The sequence below is a fragment of the Mycetomoellerius zeteki genome, unplaced genomic scaffold (genome assembly GCF_001594055.1).
Source record: "Mycetomoellerius zeteki isolate Tzet28-1 unplaced genomic scaffold, Tzet1.0 scaffold310, whole genome shotgun sequence".
Classification (NCBI taxonomy): Eukaryota; Metazoa; Arthropoda; class Insecta; order Hymenoptera; family Formicidae; genus Mycetomoellerius; species Mycetomoellerius zeteki.
In genome coordinates, this window is record NW_017257295.1 from 151,339 (window position 1) to 166,140 (window position 14,802).

The 14,802-nt window shown below is 28.7% G+C and overlaps 2 protein-coding genes across 3 annotated transcripts in view; one reads left to right on the plus strand and one right to left on the minus strand.

Moving 5' to 3' along the window:
* LOC108724822 (uncharacterized) overlaps positions 1–3,223 on the minus strand; it is a 22,169-nt gene extending 18,946 nt beyond the window's left edge. The window contains exon 1 of the mRNA XM_018451477.1: positions 3,151–3,223. The gene's annotated coding sequence lies outside the window, so the exon portion shown is untranslated. The remainder of the gene's footprint in view (positions 1–3,150) is intronic.
* LOC108724821 (Acyl-CoA synthetase X2) lies at positions 1,034–13,360 on the plus strand. Of its 2 annotated transcripts, none has more exons than XM_018451476.1 (10): positions 1,034–1,062; positions 7,336–7,615; positions 8,929–9,136; positions 9,283–9,452; positions 9,556–9,742; positions 9,965–10,119; positions 10,377–10,560; positions 11,407–11,732; positions 12,365–12,560; positions 13,243–13,360. In XM_018451476.1, exons 2-10 carry the CDS (start codon positions 7,379–7,381, stop codon positions 13,326–13,328), a joined length of 1,749 nt encoding a protein of 582 aa, XP_018306978.1. In that variant the 5' UTR covers positions 1,034–1,062; positions 7,336–7,378; the 3' UTR covers positions 13,329–13,360. The 2 variants fall into 2 exon arrangements, with proteins under 2 accessions (XP_018306978.1, XP_018306977.1); XM_018451475.1 differs by lacking the exon at positions 1,034–1,062 and adding an exon at positions 3,261–3,535.
* The last annotated feature ends 1,442 nt before the right edge of the window (positions 13,361–14,802 follow it).

Sequence of the window (14,802 nt, forward strand, 5' to 3'; positions counted from 1 at the left end):
GCATTAATAAGGTGCAAAGATTAGTTTCTAAGAAATAAGGGGATGTCGCTTTAGGAGACCTATGTCAGTATCGGTGACCTTCCTCTAATAGATATTTTAGTTTTTAGTGTTCTTATACTAAAGCGAGGATAGTGAATGAAACAAAAATAGGCAAAAAGTTTTTTATTTATTTAGTTCTTATAATCTTTATTGTCCGTGACGGCTGTAACCTATAAAAAAGTAACGATACAAGAATATAGAGTTGGAAAAAATGTGTTGAATTTAACATAAATCGCATGTCCCAAATGGTCCACTCAAATTTTTTAGTTAATTTTATACAAGATGAATATGTAGAAGATAACACAAATATTATGTAAGAGAATAAATACAAAGAAAGATAACATCGACACAGTTTGTAAACAAACCGTGAAATCTTTTTTTTGTCAGAAAATTAATATTTATGATATGTTAAATTAACGCGTATTTTATTCATTTATCTTAGAATTGACGTTTTAAAACATATTATTTTACTTGTTTACTTACTCATAAATTGTGTCATTTTGACACTAAGAAACATTGAATATCAATTTCACAAAAAATCTTTAAATAACATAATCACATTATGTTAAATTAACATTCAAGTATGTAGAATTCAACACAAACTGTTAACACAAACGTGAGTGGACCGTTTCCAACATAAATATACAAATTTTTTTATTATGTAACGGAGTCAATTTTGTTATTCGTTACTAAAGAAAATGTAACGTCGTTACGTTTTCGTTACTAATAAAAAAAAGCAACGGCGTTACCAAATCGTTACCCAAAAAAAGTAATAAAAATGTAACGTTGTTACAAGTATCGCGTTACTTCCCAACCTTGCTAATATATCACCCCTTCCTATCCCTTTTCCCTCTCCTTTCCCTCAATGTATATAAATATCGTCTCGAAATGTTGACAGTGTCATTATATGAACTTTCTTAAATAATATTCTTACCATCATAAAATTCTTCCATCTTCGCAATATTCTTCACACCGAATAATACCGAATTATAACAGTTGTAACTGATCGTTGTGGAAATACGGGTAAGTTTTTATAATTAATTAACTTTAATAAATTATTATATAGATAATAACTTATTTAATTTATATAAAATTGTCAGAATCTGGTAATCCCGTGTTTAATATACAGCGATCAAGAAATAATATTCAATAAGAAAATCTCATATAACAAAAAGATCGAGGAAACAGAATTAATTTTTGGATTTCATGTTCTCTTCTACATCTTAATTAGCGTTTTTATTATGTAAGATCTCGCATTTTCTTAGTTGTACTGATGATGGTCAAAACTTGACCGAAACATTTACATTAAAAATTTTAAATATATGACTTGTGCAAAAAACATCTTGCGTATGTGGCTCTATACTCCTTCTTATTTATGTTTTTTGAATTATTTTGAGCAAATACTTGAAATGTTTTATATTTTTATACATCGTGTATAGAAATCGCGCGTGTTAGTACGGATAAGACATTATTGATCCATTATGGTAAATGCAACGTACTTTTCGTTGCATTAGGTATAACGCTAGATGGCAATAGGATGTAATATTTCATATGTCTTTGATTATCTAATATGCTCGATGATAAAATTAAATAAAATATGTTTGTTAACTTCTTTGATTGCTCTTTAGTAGAGAGTTTGATTTTTTCCTGAAACAGCTTACTAAATATATTCAAACTAAATATATTCCCGAGAAAAAAATATTATACGTATATATTTTATATATAATTATATATAATTGTGTCTAAAATATGTCAATTTTTTTTATACAATTACATATAATTTTATATAATTATATATGAAACATTTTTTCCCGGGTTCATAATCATTATCATTTTTATATAAAGTCATGCAATACAAATTGAAATATGATTTTATATTACTGGAGTAATAGTAATCCTAAAAATTATATGTTTAGTATTAAATTGTTTTAGTAATTAAATTAAATTACTTATTTTATCGTGTTAATAATAAATAAAATAGTATGGAGTAATAGTATTTAAAATCTATTTTAAAATATCAAATCTCTGGTATCAATCAGTACAAAAATCCATAAATGCGTTTTAAGATACATATTAAATTTTATACTTGTTAAACTATTAATAAATTCATTAAGATATTAATTATTACTGAATGTTGAAGAGATGTTGAAGATTCTGAAATATTATTTATAGGTATGTCATTAAATCGTAATATTACTATAATGCATATCAAATGATATCTTATCATATAGCTGAACGAATAGTAATATTGGCATAACATTAAACATAATTAAAAAAAAAAGACCATATAATATATAAGAAATGATATAATTTTATTTAAGAAATAAAATAAATTTTAAATTATAAAATTGTGCGTAAAATTTTACATATGGACTTGGAAAATTCCTTAATACGTAAAAATACGTTTTATTATATAATTGACATCTATATAATTATAAATATACGTAACTTAGGTTTATTTATACATTCTAATCTAAAGACCTTATAAGTTATATGACCTTATTTTATGACATCAAGTAACTTCATTACATTTATAATTTATCATGAGTTTATGTATTTTTATTGATTTTAATTTTTCTGGGATCAAAGTTTATCTCAAAAGTGAAGAATCAACAAATCATCCCTTTTTAACATATTCTTTCAATAAAATTAAATATTTTACAATTTTTTAATACAAATAACAGAATTTCTGAAAAAAAGGAATTAAATGTAATTCCAAATCAAATGTATTTATATAGTCTGGTTTTATTATTTCAAAATTTTAATTTATTTCTATAATGATTATTATATATTAATAAATCTTTTATATCTCAAAAATAATGATATCAGATTTTTCTCACAGTTGCATTTCTCAATAAACTTTCTTACTATTTACATCTATTGTTTGGCTTTTCTATAATATAGTTTTTTACACAGTTAAAATATTTTTTTGTTGTATCATCACATTGTACCGACTGATAAAGCTGGTATGAAGACTATTTTCAGGAAAATTCGTTTATTAATTCAAAATATTGAATAGTTGCTGCACACGACTGATAACAGTTGATATATTTTATCATTGATTTCATATTATGACTGATATATGATTCAGTTCGTAATAGCACAACATACGGTATTAGTCATTTTCATTTCCTTCTTGTCTCGTTTGCTTCTTATACTTTCCTTTCGTATGACAACTCGATGGTGGGGAGTCAGACGATACCTCTTCGTCTGAAGAAAACTCGACAGTCCACTAGTGAAATCGGTCACATAACGTCAGTGAATCACGGCCGTTCGACGGCGATTTAACTGGCAGTTGCTCAGTTTGCGCGAGTGAAATATCTATTATGTGCGCGCGAAAATTGCAAATCTTCAGTTGCAGAGCGTTTCAACATTGCGACGTTGCATTTCTTGTTAAAACGTCATGAGATATCACCATCAATAAAAGCTTTCTAACTTTTCTAAAAATAGATTGACTACTGCAATCTACTGCGCTCAGGAAGAAACAATAAGCGGCGTAATATAATTTAATTTAAATCTATAAATTATCATGATTTTTGAAGATGTGTAATAAATTATTTTATGTAGGACATTTATAGTATATACTGTAAAATATTAAAGATGATGTTTCGTGACAAAAATATGCTGTGTCAAAAGACGAAATAAACCCGTTTAATTAATTTTTATATTGAGTAAATTAATTTTAAACACTAATTATAAAATCATATGAGAAATTCTACGTAAAACATTGTATATATTTAGATTATCAAATAATACGGTACTATCTTCTGCCAAGCATATATGTATACATATAATGACGCAGTATGTATAGAGATTTATACTTGAACTGACGAAGAGATTGAAAATAATATAAATTTAGTTTTGACAAGCGAAGATAAGTAGTGGAATAGTTATATAAATTATATGAATCTGCAAATATGAATAATGTAAAAACATTTTTATAATAATCAGTAAAATATAGGCATTATTTAAATGTTCGTACTGACTATACTTTGATCTGTTATAATGAAGTATGCGAAATATAATGCAACGTAATGTATGATAATTACACCACATTAATAGTATTCTGTTGACGTGTGATATTATTTCTATTGAAATACAAAGAGTCAGTAAGCTTCAACAAATAGTAAATGAGCATTAATTTATTTATTTAAAAATTTAATTTTTTTTAATAAAACGTACATTCTGAATTATGTTGACATAAACATGAAACATGAATATGTAAATATATATGTATGTAAATATATATTACGTATACATGTGATTGCGAAATCACATTTTAATTCATTTGATTTTCTGTTCTTATACCATTTGTCACTATCAATGATAATATTGCTTGCTAAGAGTTATTGATATTTATTGGTTATAGAATTAATACTAAGTTCAATTACGTGTACAAAGTTTCTTGATATTGAAGTGAAGATAGTCATATCTGTTATGATATCTCAAACTATATTTGAATAATCTTAAATGAAAAATAGTTTTATCTATGACATTAAAAAACAAATATATCTTTATCGATACTTGCTTAATTCTATATTAAATAAATATTCTAAGCATTGAACGTTTTTATTAAAAAATTGTTTTTTATTATAAAATATTTAATATTTTTAACTTTTTATACAATATTCTTTACATTATAATTTATACAAATATTATATTGCATAAAACAAATAGCTGTTATGAGATATAGATATTCGCTATAGGTAGTATTTAATGACTACTGCAATTAATTATATGAATAATTTATTCACATGAATACTATTTATATAATTTTTGTAGATAAGTCCATTACCAAACAGATAAAAAATTCTTTATCATTTAAACGTTTAAAACTTGAATTTTTTAATAATAATAAACATATTGGTTTATATAGTAATAATGTAACGATTAAAAGGCAGCATTAAAAGCAACTAAAGCAGTTTTTAAACTTTCAATAACTTATACGTTATGTGATTAATTAATGTTTTGATTCTACGCTGTTACTTTTATTTTTCAATTCTTAGGATGAACAACATGTTTACATTCATTATCTGTTTATTCATGTCAATTGAGCTAAACATGCCTCTGACATTAATACTTATAGTGTAAGAACAACTTTAAAAATGATAGAGAATATAAAGATAATTTTTCAAAATTCACTTGTTATCGCAAAATGTAATTACTTTAAGCTATGTTCAGATTCTCACCTGAATGCTACCCAGGTATCACTCTATCCTCACTGTTAAACAAAGATGACATAACACCTAGGGAGCATCTAGGTAGAAATCTAAACACGCTTATAACTGTTCAAACAGAAATTATAATACATATGTCGTCAACTTTGTCGTCGAATGTTATTTTTATATAAAGTTATATCTTTATAAAACTAACGTGATTATATAAAGTACTTATGTAAAGTATTTATAAATATGTAAAGTGAGTTTTTATCTACTATGAGTTAAAAATATTTTACATATTTGGGTGTCTTTTTAAAATTATTATTAAGCTATTATATAATTTCGATTTAGAAAGTAATGAATAATAGCCATTTAGAAAGTATAATGAATAACTAGCATCATTCACATATTTTTACAAAGTATTTTACTAACTTTGTTACATACTTTCCTAAGAAATTATTAAGCATAAAATTTTAGCGTTTTCACTTTAGAATTGTAAAATTCATTGGAATCTTTTAACACGATCAATGCATGAAAGTTCTCTATTTAAGAAAAAAAAAATAGAGGAAAGTATTTTAATTTAATTTTTGAATGGATTAATCCGTAAATATTATTAAAAAAATTTTCTGGAAATTATTTCTGATAATAATATACGAGTAACAATTTAATGTATATGAATGTTTAATTTCGCAAATTGAATAAGCATCGTAGTTTATTTATGTATTTTTCCTTTTACTTTTATTACGTAACGAGGTTAGAAGAATTTATTTCGATCTTTTATAAATTTTATCCTTTATGCTTCATCATGATTAAAATTAATTGCATGTCATTATATATACATATGTATATACACGGTGGGCCATTTTACTGGACCCACCCAAATTTCTCCGTCGATAAGGCAGATACAGAAAAATAGTTCAGACAAAATTTGTTCAGGACAATGGGGGTCATTTATCTGTGCTAATGATTTTTACCTTCAGGTCGATTTTCAAGGTTATTTGAAGATCAAGGTCATTTTTTTAAATGGAATTATACGAATTTTTTGCTTTAAAAAAATATGTATGCAAAATGGATAATTTTTTAAATAAGCAACTATGTGTTTTCTTTCCACTAATTGATTTATCTCATTATTCTGTTCATAAAAGTATTAAGGTACGATTATCAAAAAATTAATAGATTACGAGTTATTTAATATTTTATGTCAATGTGTGTCACAATGAAATATAAAATATCTCGTAAACTATTGATTTTTTGATATCACTATCATAATATACTTTTATATGCAGAATAATTAGAAGAATCATATTATGTAAAAAAATTCATATAATTCCATTTTAAAAAATGACCTTGATCTTCAAATAATCTTAAAAATCGATCTAAAGGTCAAAATCATTAACACAGATAAATGACCCCCATTGTCCTGAACAAGTTTTGTCTGAACTATTTTTCTGTATCTGCCTTACCGACAGAGAAATTTTGGTAGGTCCCGTAAAATGGCCCACCGTGTATATATATATATATAATTATTGATTTCAATAAAAAATATATTTATTCGGTATGAAAATAGAGGTTGTTTGTTTTCGTAATTTTTGTATCGAATAAAATAGTCGGTCATAAAAGTATTCAGCATGAAAGATTATAGTGATAATCGCTGAATAAGTATAGATACTAAAGTTGGAGAATGAATATAACGCTTAAAATATTTGCTAACTGTGCAACAGTAACTATATATGCTATTTTTACCCGCGATCATCTATCATTTAATTATAACTTCACAATTTCAAATTTTTATTTGCGAAACGAATGCTTGTATTTCATATTGAATTTTTACATTATAATAAACATAACATTTTATGTCAATACCTTTTTAACAAATATTACTTTATATTTAAATCTTACATATGCCTGTAGGATTTCTGTAGTAAATTTTTTTTTAAAAACAAATATTATGTAAATCATCTTTTTTGCATTTCTACGTAATTTAATTCAAAATGTACAATGAAAAATTTGATATAAAACTCAAAGTATTATTTCGTCAATACTAACATTTCTATAATTATTTTTTATATATAAAATTACTATAGTCTATCTTTATTTTATGGTTTCATTTCCACTAATTTATGTATTATACTTGCAGGTTACGAGTTGTACCGATAAATTAATAGTGCCGTTGTACGATTATGGCAACACACGCGTTTCATGTTATTCAGAGGCTGAGTCGAGTACTGGATGCAGGAATAAGGACTCTGAACTCTACATTAAGGCGTGCATCGACCTCGAAGCAAACCAGAATTGTGATGGGACCAAATAATGAGAGAATCATTATGTCTCCGTATGGTGAGGTTTCTTATCCGGAAACCTTGATTCACGAGTTTGTTTGGAATAATAGCGAGAACTATCCTAATCATATTGCTTTGGTAATTTTTTTTATTTATTGGATTTTTATTTTATGTATGATAGATAATCTATTTATGTGCGTAAAACGTTTCTAACACTAATCGCGTCATCTTCTTTAAACAGACCAATATGAATTATTTAACAAATTTTAATATGGGGGGGGGGAATTGTGCGTATATGTGGAAAAATCAAGAAAGAATGCTTGCAAACATGGAAAATATAACCAAATGTAAACGCAATTAACTGTTAGGTCTTTTTGTAAATGGTAAATGTAGGGAGGGCTCCGTTTGCCTACAAAACGATTGCCTACAGCTTCGTTTGCACACAGAAATATTGCACACACAACAATATTGTACACAGCCTATTGCACACGCAATATTATTGCACACAGCGTATTGCACACACGGCATTATTGCATACAGCACATTGTACACACGACAATGTTGCACACAGCACATCGCACACACAACATTATTATACACAGCGTATTGCACACAGTGTATTGCACACACGGCATTATTGCACACAGCGTATTGCATACAGGACATTATTGCACACAGCATATTGCACACATGACATTATTGCACAGCGTATTGTACACAGGATAATATTGCACACAGCACTTTGCACACACGACATTATTGCACACAGCGTATTGCACACATGACAATGTTGCACACAGCATATTGCACACACGGCATTATTGCACACAGCGTATTGTACACCCGACATTATTGCACACAGCGTATTACACACAGCACGTTGCACACATGACAATATTACACATGGCGTATTGCACACACGACAATATTGCATACAGCATATTTTACACACGACGGCAATAGCATTCGTGCACATCGTGCACTTGATGCAAGTGCAACTGGTCAATAGCGTCATGTGTGCAATGTGCTGTGTGCAATAATGCCGTGTGTGCAATGTGCTGTGTGCAATAATGCCGTGTGTGCAATACGCTGCGTGCAATATTGTCGTGTGTGCAATACGCTGCGTGCAATATTGCCGTGTGTGCAATATTGCCGTGTGTGCAATACGCTGCGTGCAATATTGTCGTGTGTGCAATATGCTGTGTACAATAATGTCCTGTGTGCAATGTGCCGTGTGTAATATTATCTTGTGTGCAATACGCTGTGTGCAATAATGTCGTGTGTGCAATATGCTGTGTGCAATGTGCTGCGTGCAATATTGTCCTGTGTGCAATATTGCTGTGTGCAAACGAAGCTGTAGACAATCGTTTTGTAAGCAAACGAGATTCTCCCTAAATGTACGATGTAGAGAATGTAGACGCGATATCAGTTTTATAACATACTTTGTGCAGGAATGTGGTATAAATGGCAAGAAATACACATTTGCGCAAGCCAAGGATGCGACAAGTTATATTGGTAGAAGTTTGCGGAATATGGGTCTTAAAAAGGGTGATGTGGTAGCAATAGTGGCACCCAATTTTCCGGACACAATTTTAAGTTTCCTTGGGACCTTGTCAGGCGGATTTATTGTTACTACTGTAAATCCTATGTATACAGTAGGTAAGTTGTTTTATTTTAAACATGCTATTTTATTTGAGATTCACATAGATTAAATATTTAACTTATGATAAAATAAAAATAAGATAAGAAAGTGGGCAAAGTGTATTGTAATATTGATAGACGTGAACTTACCATATTCTTTTCAGAGGAAATGATGACTCAGTTGTTGAAAGTCAATGCAAAAGCAATCATCACTTCCATCTCAGTTGCATCTACAGCGCTTGCTGCGAAAAGGGCATGTCTTTCACATGAAACCCCTTTTATTGTGATTGACGATAAGATTGGTTCTATGCCAGAGGGTTCGATACCTTTTTCTGTTAGTATCAAAATAGATTTTAGACGAATTAATCGATAATATTTAAATGTTACAAAAGAAAACGGCTAAGTAAAAATAAATATATGCATGCAAAATTTTTCAGGATCTCATAACGCGAGGTAAATCATTGCCACCTGTAAATCAGGACAGAACTTGCGATGACATAGCGGTTTTACCATTTTCAAGTGGTACGACTGGATTACCAAAGGGTGTTATGTTAAGACATCGCAATCTGGTATCCAATATAATGATGGTTCAGTCCTCTATCGACATCTTTCGGTTTCCTACAAGTACCTTTTCTTTTATTTAACGAACTATTACTTTAACCTTCTTGGCGCGCTTTTCAAATTTTGCGAATTTTAAATTAATATATTTGTATGTTGGGGTTATATATATTCGCAAAATCGGATATTCTTATCTGCAAAATCTTTTATTTGAAATTGTTTCTTATTTTTTACAATCACTTGATAATTAAACATTTATTACATATTAAAATATTTTATTTTTTTCAGATACATTTCAAGAAGTAATACCTGCCATGTTACCATTTTTCCATATTTACGGAATGAATGCTCAGATACTTCCACGTCTTTCTTTTGGTGCAAAAATAATCACCATTCCAAAATTTGTACCGGAAACATTCATCGACGTATTAGAAAAAAACAAGGTGATTTATAGCTTGCTATGCTAAAAAATAAATCTCCTCTTCAGATATTTTAATAAACTCTTCAATTAAAAATTTATTATATTAGAATGTTAAATTAAGCTTGTGTGTGAATATATTTAAATTAATATAAAGTAAAAAAACACTTTTTGTGATTATATGTTTTTATATCATTAATTATAGAAAAATTTAATTGTTCTTGTGTATATAAACAAAAAATTATGAAGGTATTAAATTCGCGACGATATGGCACTTCACAGGTGACTGCGCTGTTTTGCGTTCCACCCATAGTGTTATTTCTTACGGCTTCCCCTCTTGTGAAGAAACATCATTTCGATCATATACATTTGATAATGAGTGGCGCCGCGCCGCTTGCTAAAACGGACGTCGATAGATTCTACGAGAAATACAACATCGACTCAAAAATCTGCGAATTCCGTCAAGGTGGGTGTTTGTAAAATCGACCCGTCGTCGAAGCAAAATTCACAACCCGCGAACGAACGAAATGTTTATCGAGTTTTTCGGATCGAATTTCCGGGATCGTGTTTCGACGTGTGCGAGCTTTGAAGGCTCAGATATATTTTTTTTTCTGGTGAAAATAGAAATATCGAGGAGAAGGAGGATGGACGAGTTTTGCATTTGTGGGTTTAGCGAGTTCGAACGAACGAGTGGTGTATACATTCAATTTTTAACGAGATTCAACGAATCGACGCAGTCGATTCTGGAATAAAGTTCGTCGTATCGAGAATGGCGGCGTATTAAACTCTTGTTTGATGCACATTCGAATTAATAAAATTTGACAAATTAATTATATTTGAAAAAAATATTAGTATTAAACAACTAAATCTATTTATTTTTTTTGCAAACAAATTTCATTTAGATACAAACATATAACTTATTCAACAGTTATATAAACATATAATCTTTATTCAGCGAAATTGTTTTTGGTCTCAAAGATGGTTTGACAATTCAAACTATGTGTCAGTAACGCATTGCAAAATTTGTTAACGTTTCTTGTACCAGATTGTAATTTTTTTTATTGAATTGTTTTCTTGTCATTGAATTTCACAGCATATATGTATCATTTTGTAATTATTTTAAAGACTCTACTTATTTTAATTTAAATTCTTCTTTATTATAAAACTTTTTGTTTTGCTGCTACAAATATAAATTAAAATTTAAATATCTGATATATCTAAATATAAAAAAGAAGAAAAAAGAAAAAATTGATGTAATAATTTATTTTGATATCAAGTTTGATGATTTAAAGTTTTGTGATGTTTCTTCAAGGTTACGGATTAACAGAAACTGGACCAGTGGATTTTATTGAATGTGGAGAGAAATATTCCAGTATCGGACACAATATAGCGAGTTGCCAGGTACGCTTGGTGGATATAACGACAAAGAAGGATATCAGTACTAATGGTCAAACAGGCGAATTATGGGTCAAAGGACCACATATTATGAAAGGATATCTGAATGACGAAGATGCTACAAAAAATGTGCTAACCGAGGATGGATGGTTAAAAACGGGCGATATTGCTTATTACGATGAAGATTTTGATTTTTATATTACAGACAGATTAAAGGAACTTATTAAAGTCAAAGGATTTCAGGTAACGATTTAGTTTGACAAAAAAGAGCTTTTCTCTTTTTATTTTAATAAGTATCTTACAATTATAGTATAATTAAATTGGTATGATTTTAAATAAGAAGAAACATATTTCTTGCAATGTTTATTGGTACGTAATAAGTAAATAAGTATTCTAATTGTATAAATAATTTTAAAAAGCATTATTTATACATACATAAGTATAAAATCCTCTTTTTTCTAATATTATATATAATATATATATATATATATAAATCTGATATCGTAATTATTCATTGATTATAAATTATTTCAAAATTTGAATATTATTATTTTATACTGTAAGAATTATTTAAGGAAAGAAAATACTGTAATGGTCCAAAATATTAAGATATTTTTAGGAATTTTTTTTACAAAAGAAGACATCTCTCTCCATGTTGACTTTTATTGACTCATTTTTCTTCTATTTATTTTGATTTATTATAAAAGCATTTGCTACTTTGTTTATTGATAAATAACAGTTGTAATGTATGTAAAATATCTTCACAAAGTTTTAAAGTTTTGCGATTTGACGGTACTTTATTTCTCGGTGGCGTCTAAAGTGTTCGCTTGCTTTAATTTAAAACCTAAGTACAAGTTACTTTGGCTTGTTCAAAGGTACCACCAGCGGAACTAGAAGCGTTGCTGCGGACGCATCCTGACGTGGAGGAAGCAGCAGTGATTGGTATTCCACACGAGAGGTATGGTGAGGTACCAAAAGCATTTGTAGTGGTGAAGGAAAGTAAAAAATCCACAGAGGAAGACATTAAGAACTTCATAAAAGGAAAGGTTTCCGAGTACAAACAACTGAGAGGTATAACTCAATTGCTTTCAACTATTACAATATCGCGGGGTTTCTAATTGCCATGCGATCAGTTTAATTAGCATATTAATAGATTGCTGCATGTATATTGTATAGTCTTTAGAATAGTTATCCAGTGCCGAGTTTTATAAGGGAAGTTGGGCTATAGATGAACAACTTTGAGACATGCCTAAAATTTTAAGGTATCAAAAGAGAATCAAAAATTCCATAAGTCTAACTTTATAGGAGAGGTTTCCTGAGTGCTATATTGGTCACATTTCAATTAGATAATTAAAACCTTTTGTTTCATACTTTGAGTGTCTCTCTCCCCTCTTCATCGATTAATATATATCACTTATAACTATTCATTTGGAATCCAAAAACGGTTTTAGTTGTCTTCGTCAAGATTGGATATATTCCAGATACTAGATGATTCGAGAATTCGAATAAAACCAGTACATGGTACACAATACATGGTTATAATAGCGAACTTTGAACAACTGTAGCACTCATTTTACAAAGTTGTGCATATGGAACTTTTTAATCCTTTTTTGCTCTACAATCCTAGCTAGGTTTCAATGCTGTTCAGCCGGGGCCCAAACTGGGCATAGTTCTTTAAAAATAGAAGAGAACTGGGAAGCTAAACTTTATTGGGAAAATTTGAGGATTATATTTGTTTTTCTTTTTCTTTTAGGTGGAATCACATTTGTTGACAATATTCCAAAGAATCCGAGCGGAAAAATTCTAAGGTCAAAAATGAAGCAAAATTACAAGTCTTAATGCTATCAAAATGATATATTTTAAATAAAAAAATTATTCTTAATATAAGATTAAGATTAAAAAAATTTTACGTACGTATAAACGAATTTAAGGGAAAGATAATTTTTTTCAGGAGTGAATATTTATGCGTACAGTACTTTGCTCAATGAAACTGTAAATCTTTGATATAAATATGTATATGTATGTATACATATATATGTACATTTATCATAGAAAGAATTATTTTGTTGAAAGATTTAAAGTTTTACTAGATACAAATCTAAAAATAATTTTATTGGATCATCAAAATAATTACGTTGAAAATTTAGAAAAAGTGAGTAATGTTGCAAAAAAATTTGATATTCTAGTAGTTAATTTAAGTTTCCAAAGAATTATTTCTAGAATAATCTTTTAGAATTTCTATCTAATAAATAGATCTGTTTTGCTTTTAGCAAAATTATTCCGTGTAGTATAAATCTTTTGTTTATTTACAGTCTGTTAAAAACTAAACACAATAAGCATTTATATAATTAAAAATAATATTAAGTAAAATTTCCTTAAAAGAAAAAATTAGTAAAAATATCTAAATATGTGTTAAATAACTTTAAGTGTGCTATTCTATGCATAATATTGACATTTAAAAAAATTCTTTTATTTTTTATGGATTTAGTTGTGTGTACACGCACCGGCAGAAATGGTGTCCCCCAGCGTTCGACGCGCGGCGCTACACACTCGTACCGAAGAGCACACGTACGTGTTACTGGAAGCGCGGAGGAGGCGAGGAGCACGAAGGGAGAAAGTAGTGGAAGGCGCTCCGGTACTTAATTTTCTCACAATATTTACTACACTGAAAAAATTTATTAAATTGTAATAAGCATTTGTATATTTGCAAAAGAATATATTGAGTAAATATATTGAGAAAATTAATATTCTGGAAATAAATATTATGTGAATTAAAAATTTGAATTTATAAAAATATGTATAATTATGAAAAGTACTATAACTATATGTTATTTCACGTTACATCATATCATATTTTTTTTATTTATTTTATTATATGTTCTTATATTTAACTGTAAATTTAATTTTGCAATCTTGCGATACAAAATGTTAATTTCATTTGCACACTGCAAATTTATAAATGCATGCAAAGCTATTACAATGAGTCTCAAAATTATACCTTATGTTGTAATTATGCACAAAAATTTTTTACAGTATTAAAAATTTTTATGCATAATTACAATATTTTGTGCATAATAAAAATATTATGAATATCGGTGAGCGAGAGACACCGGTGTATCTCACTCGTACTAGTAACAAATGTGCGAGGTAGCAAAAGGACAAAAGCACAAGGACGCGAGCCGGCATCACGTCCAATTACGCTTTCTCTCTCAATCGTGCGCCTTGCGCTAAGGATAAAATATCGGAGCGCCTCCCAGTACTTTCTCCCTTCGCGCTCCTCGTTTCCTCCGCGCTTCCAGTAACACGTACGTGT

Excerpts from the sequence above, each read along its gene's own strand:
- LOC108724821 (XM_018451476.1), top strand. The coding sequence starts at position 7,379 with ATGGCAACACACGCGTTTCATGTTATTCAGAGGCTGAGTCGAGTACTG. Across the intron at positions 9,453-9,555 it reads AGGGTTCGATACCTTTTTCT|GATCTCATAACGCGAGGTAA; the intron begins GTTAGTATCAAA and ends AAAATTTTTCAG. Across the intron at positions 10,561-11,406 it reads AATCTGCGAATTCCGTCAAG|GTTACGGATTAACAGAAACT; the intron begins GTGGGTGTTTGT and ends TGTTTCTTCAAG.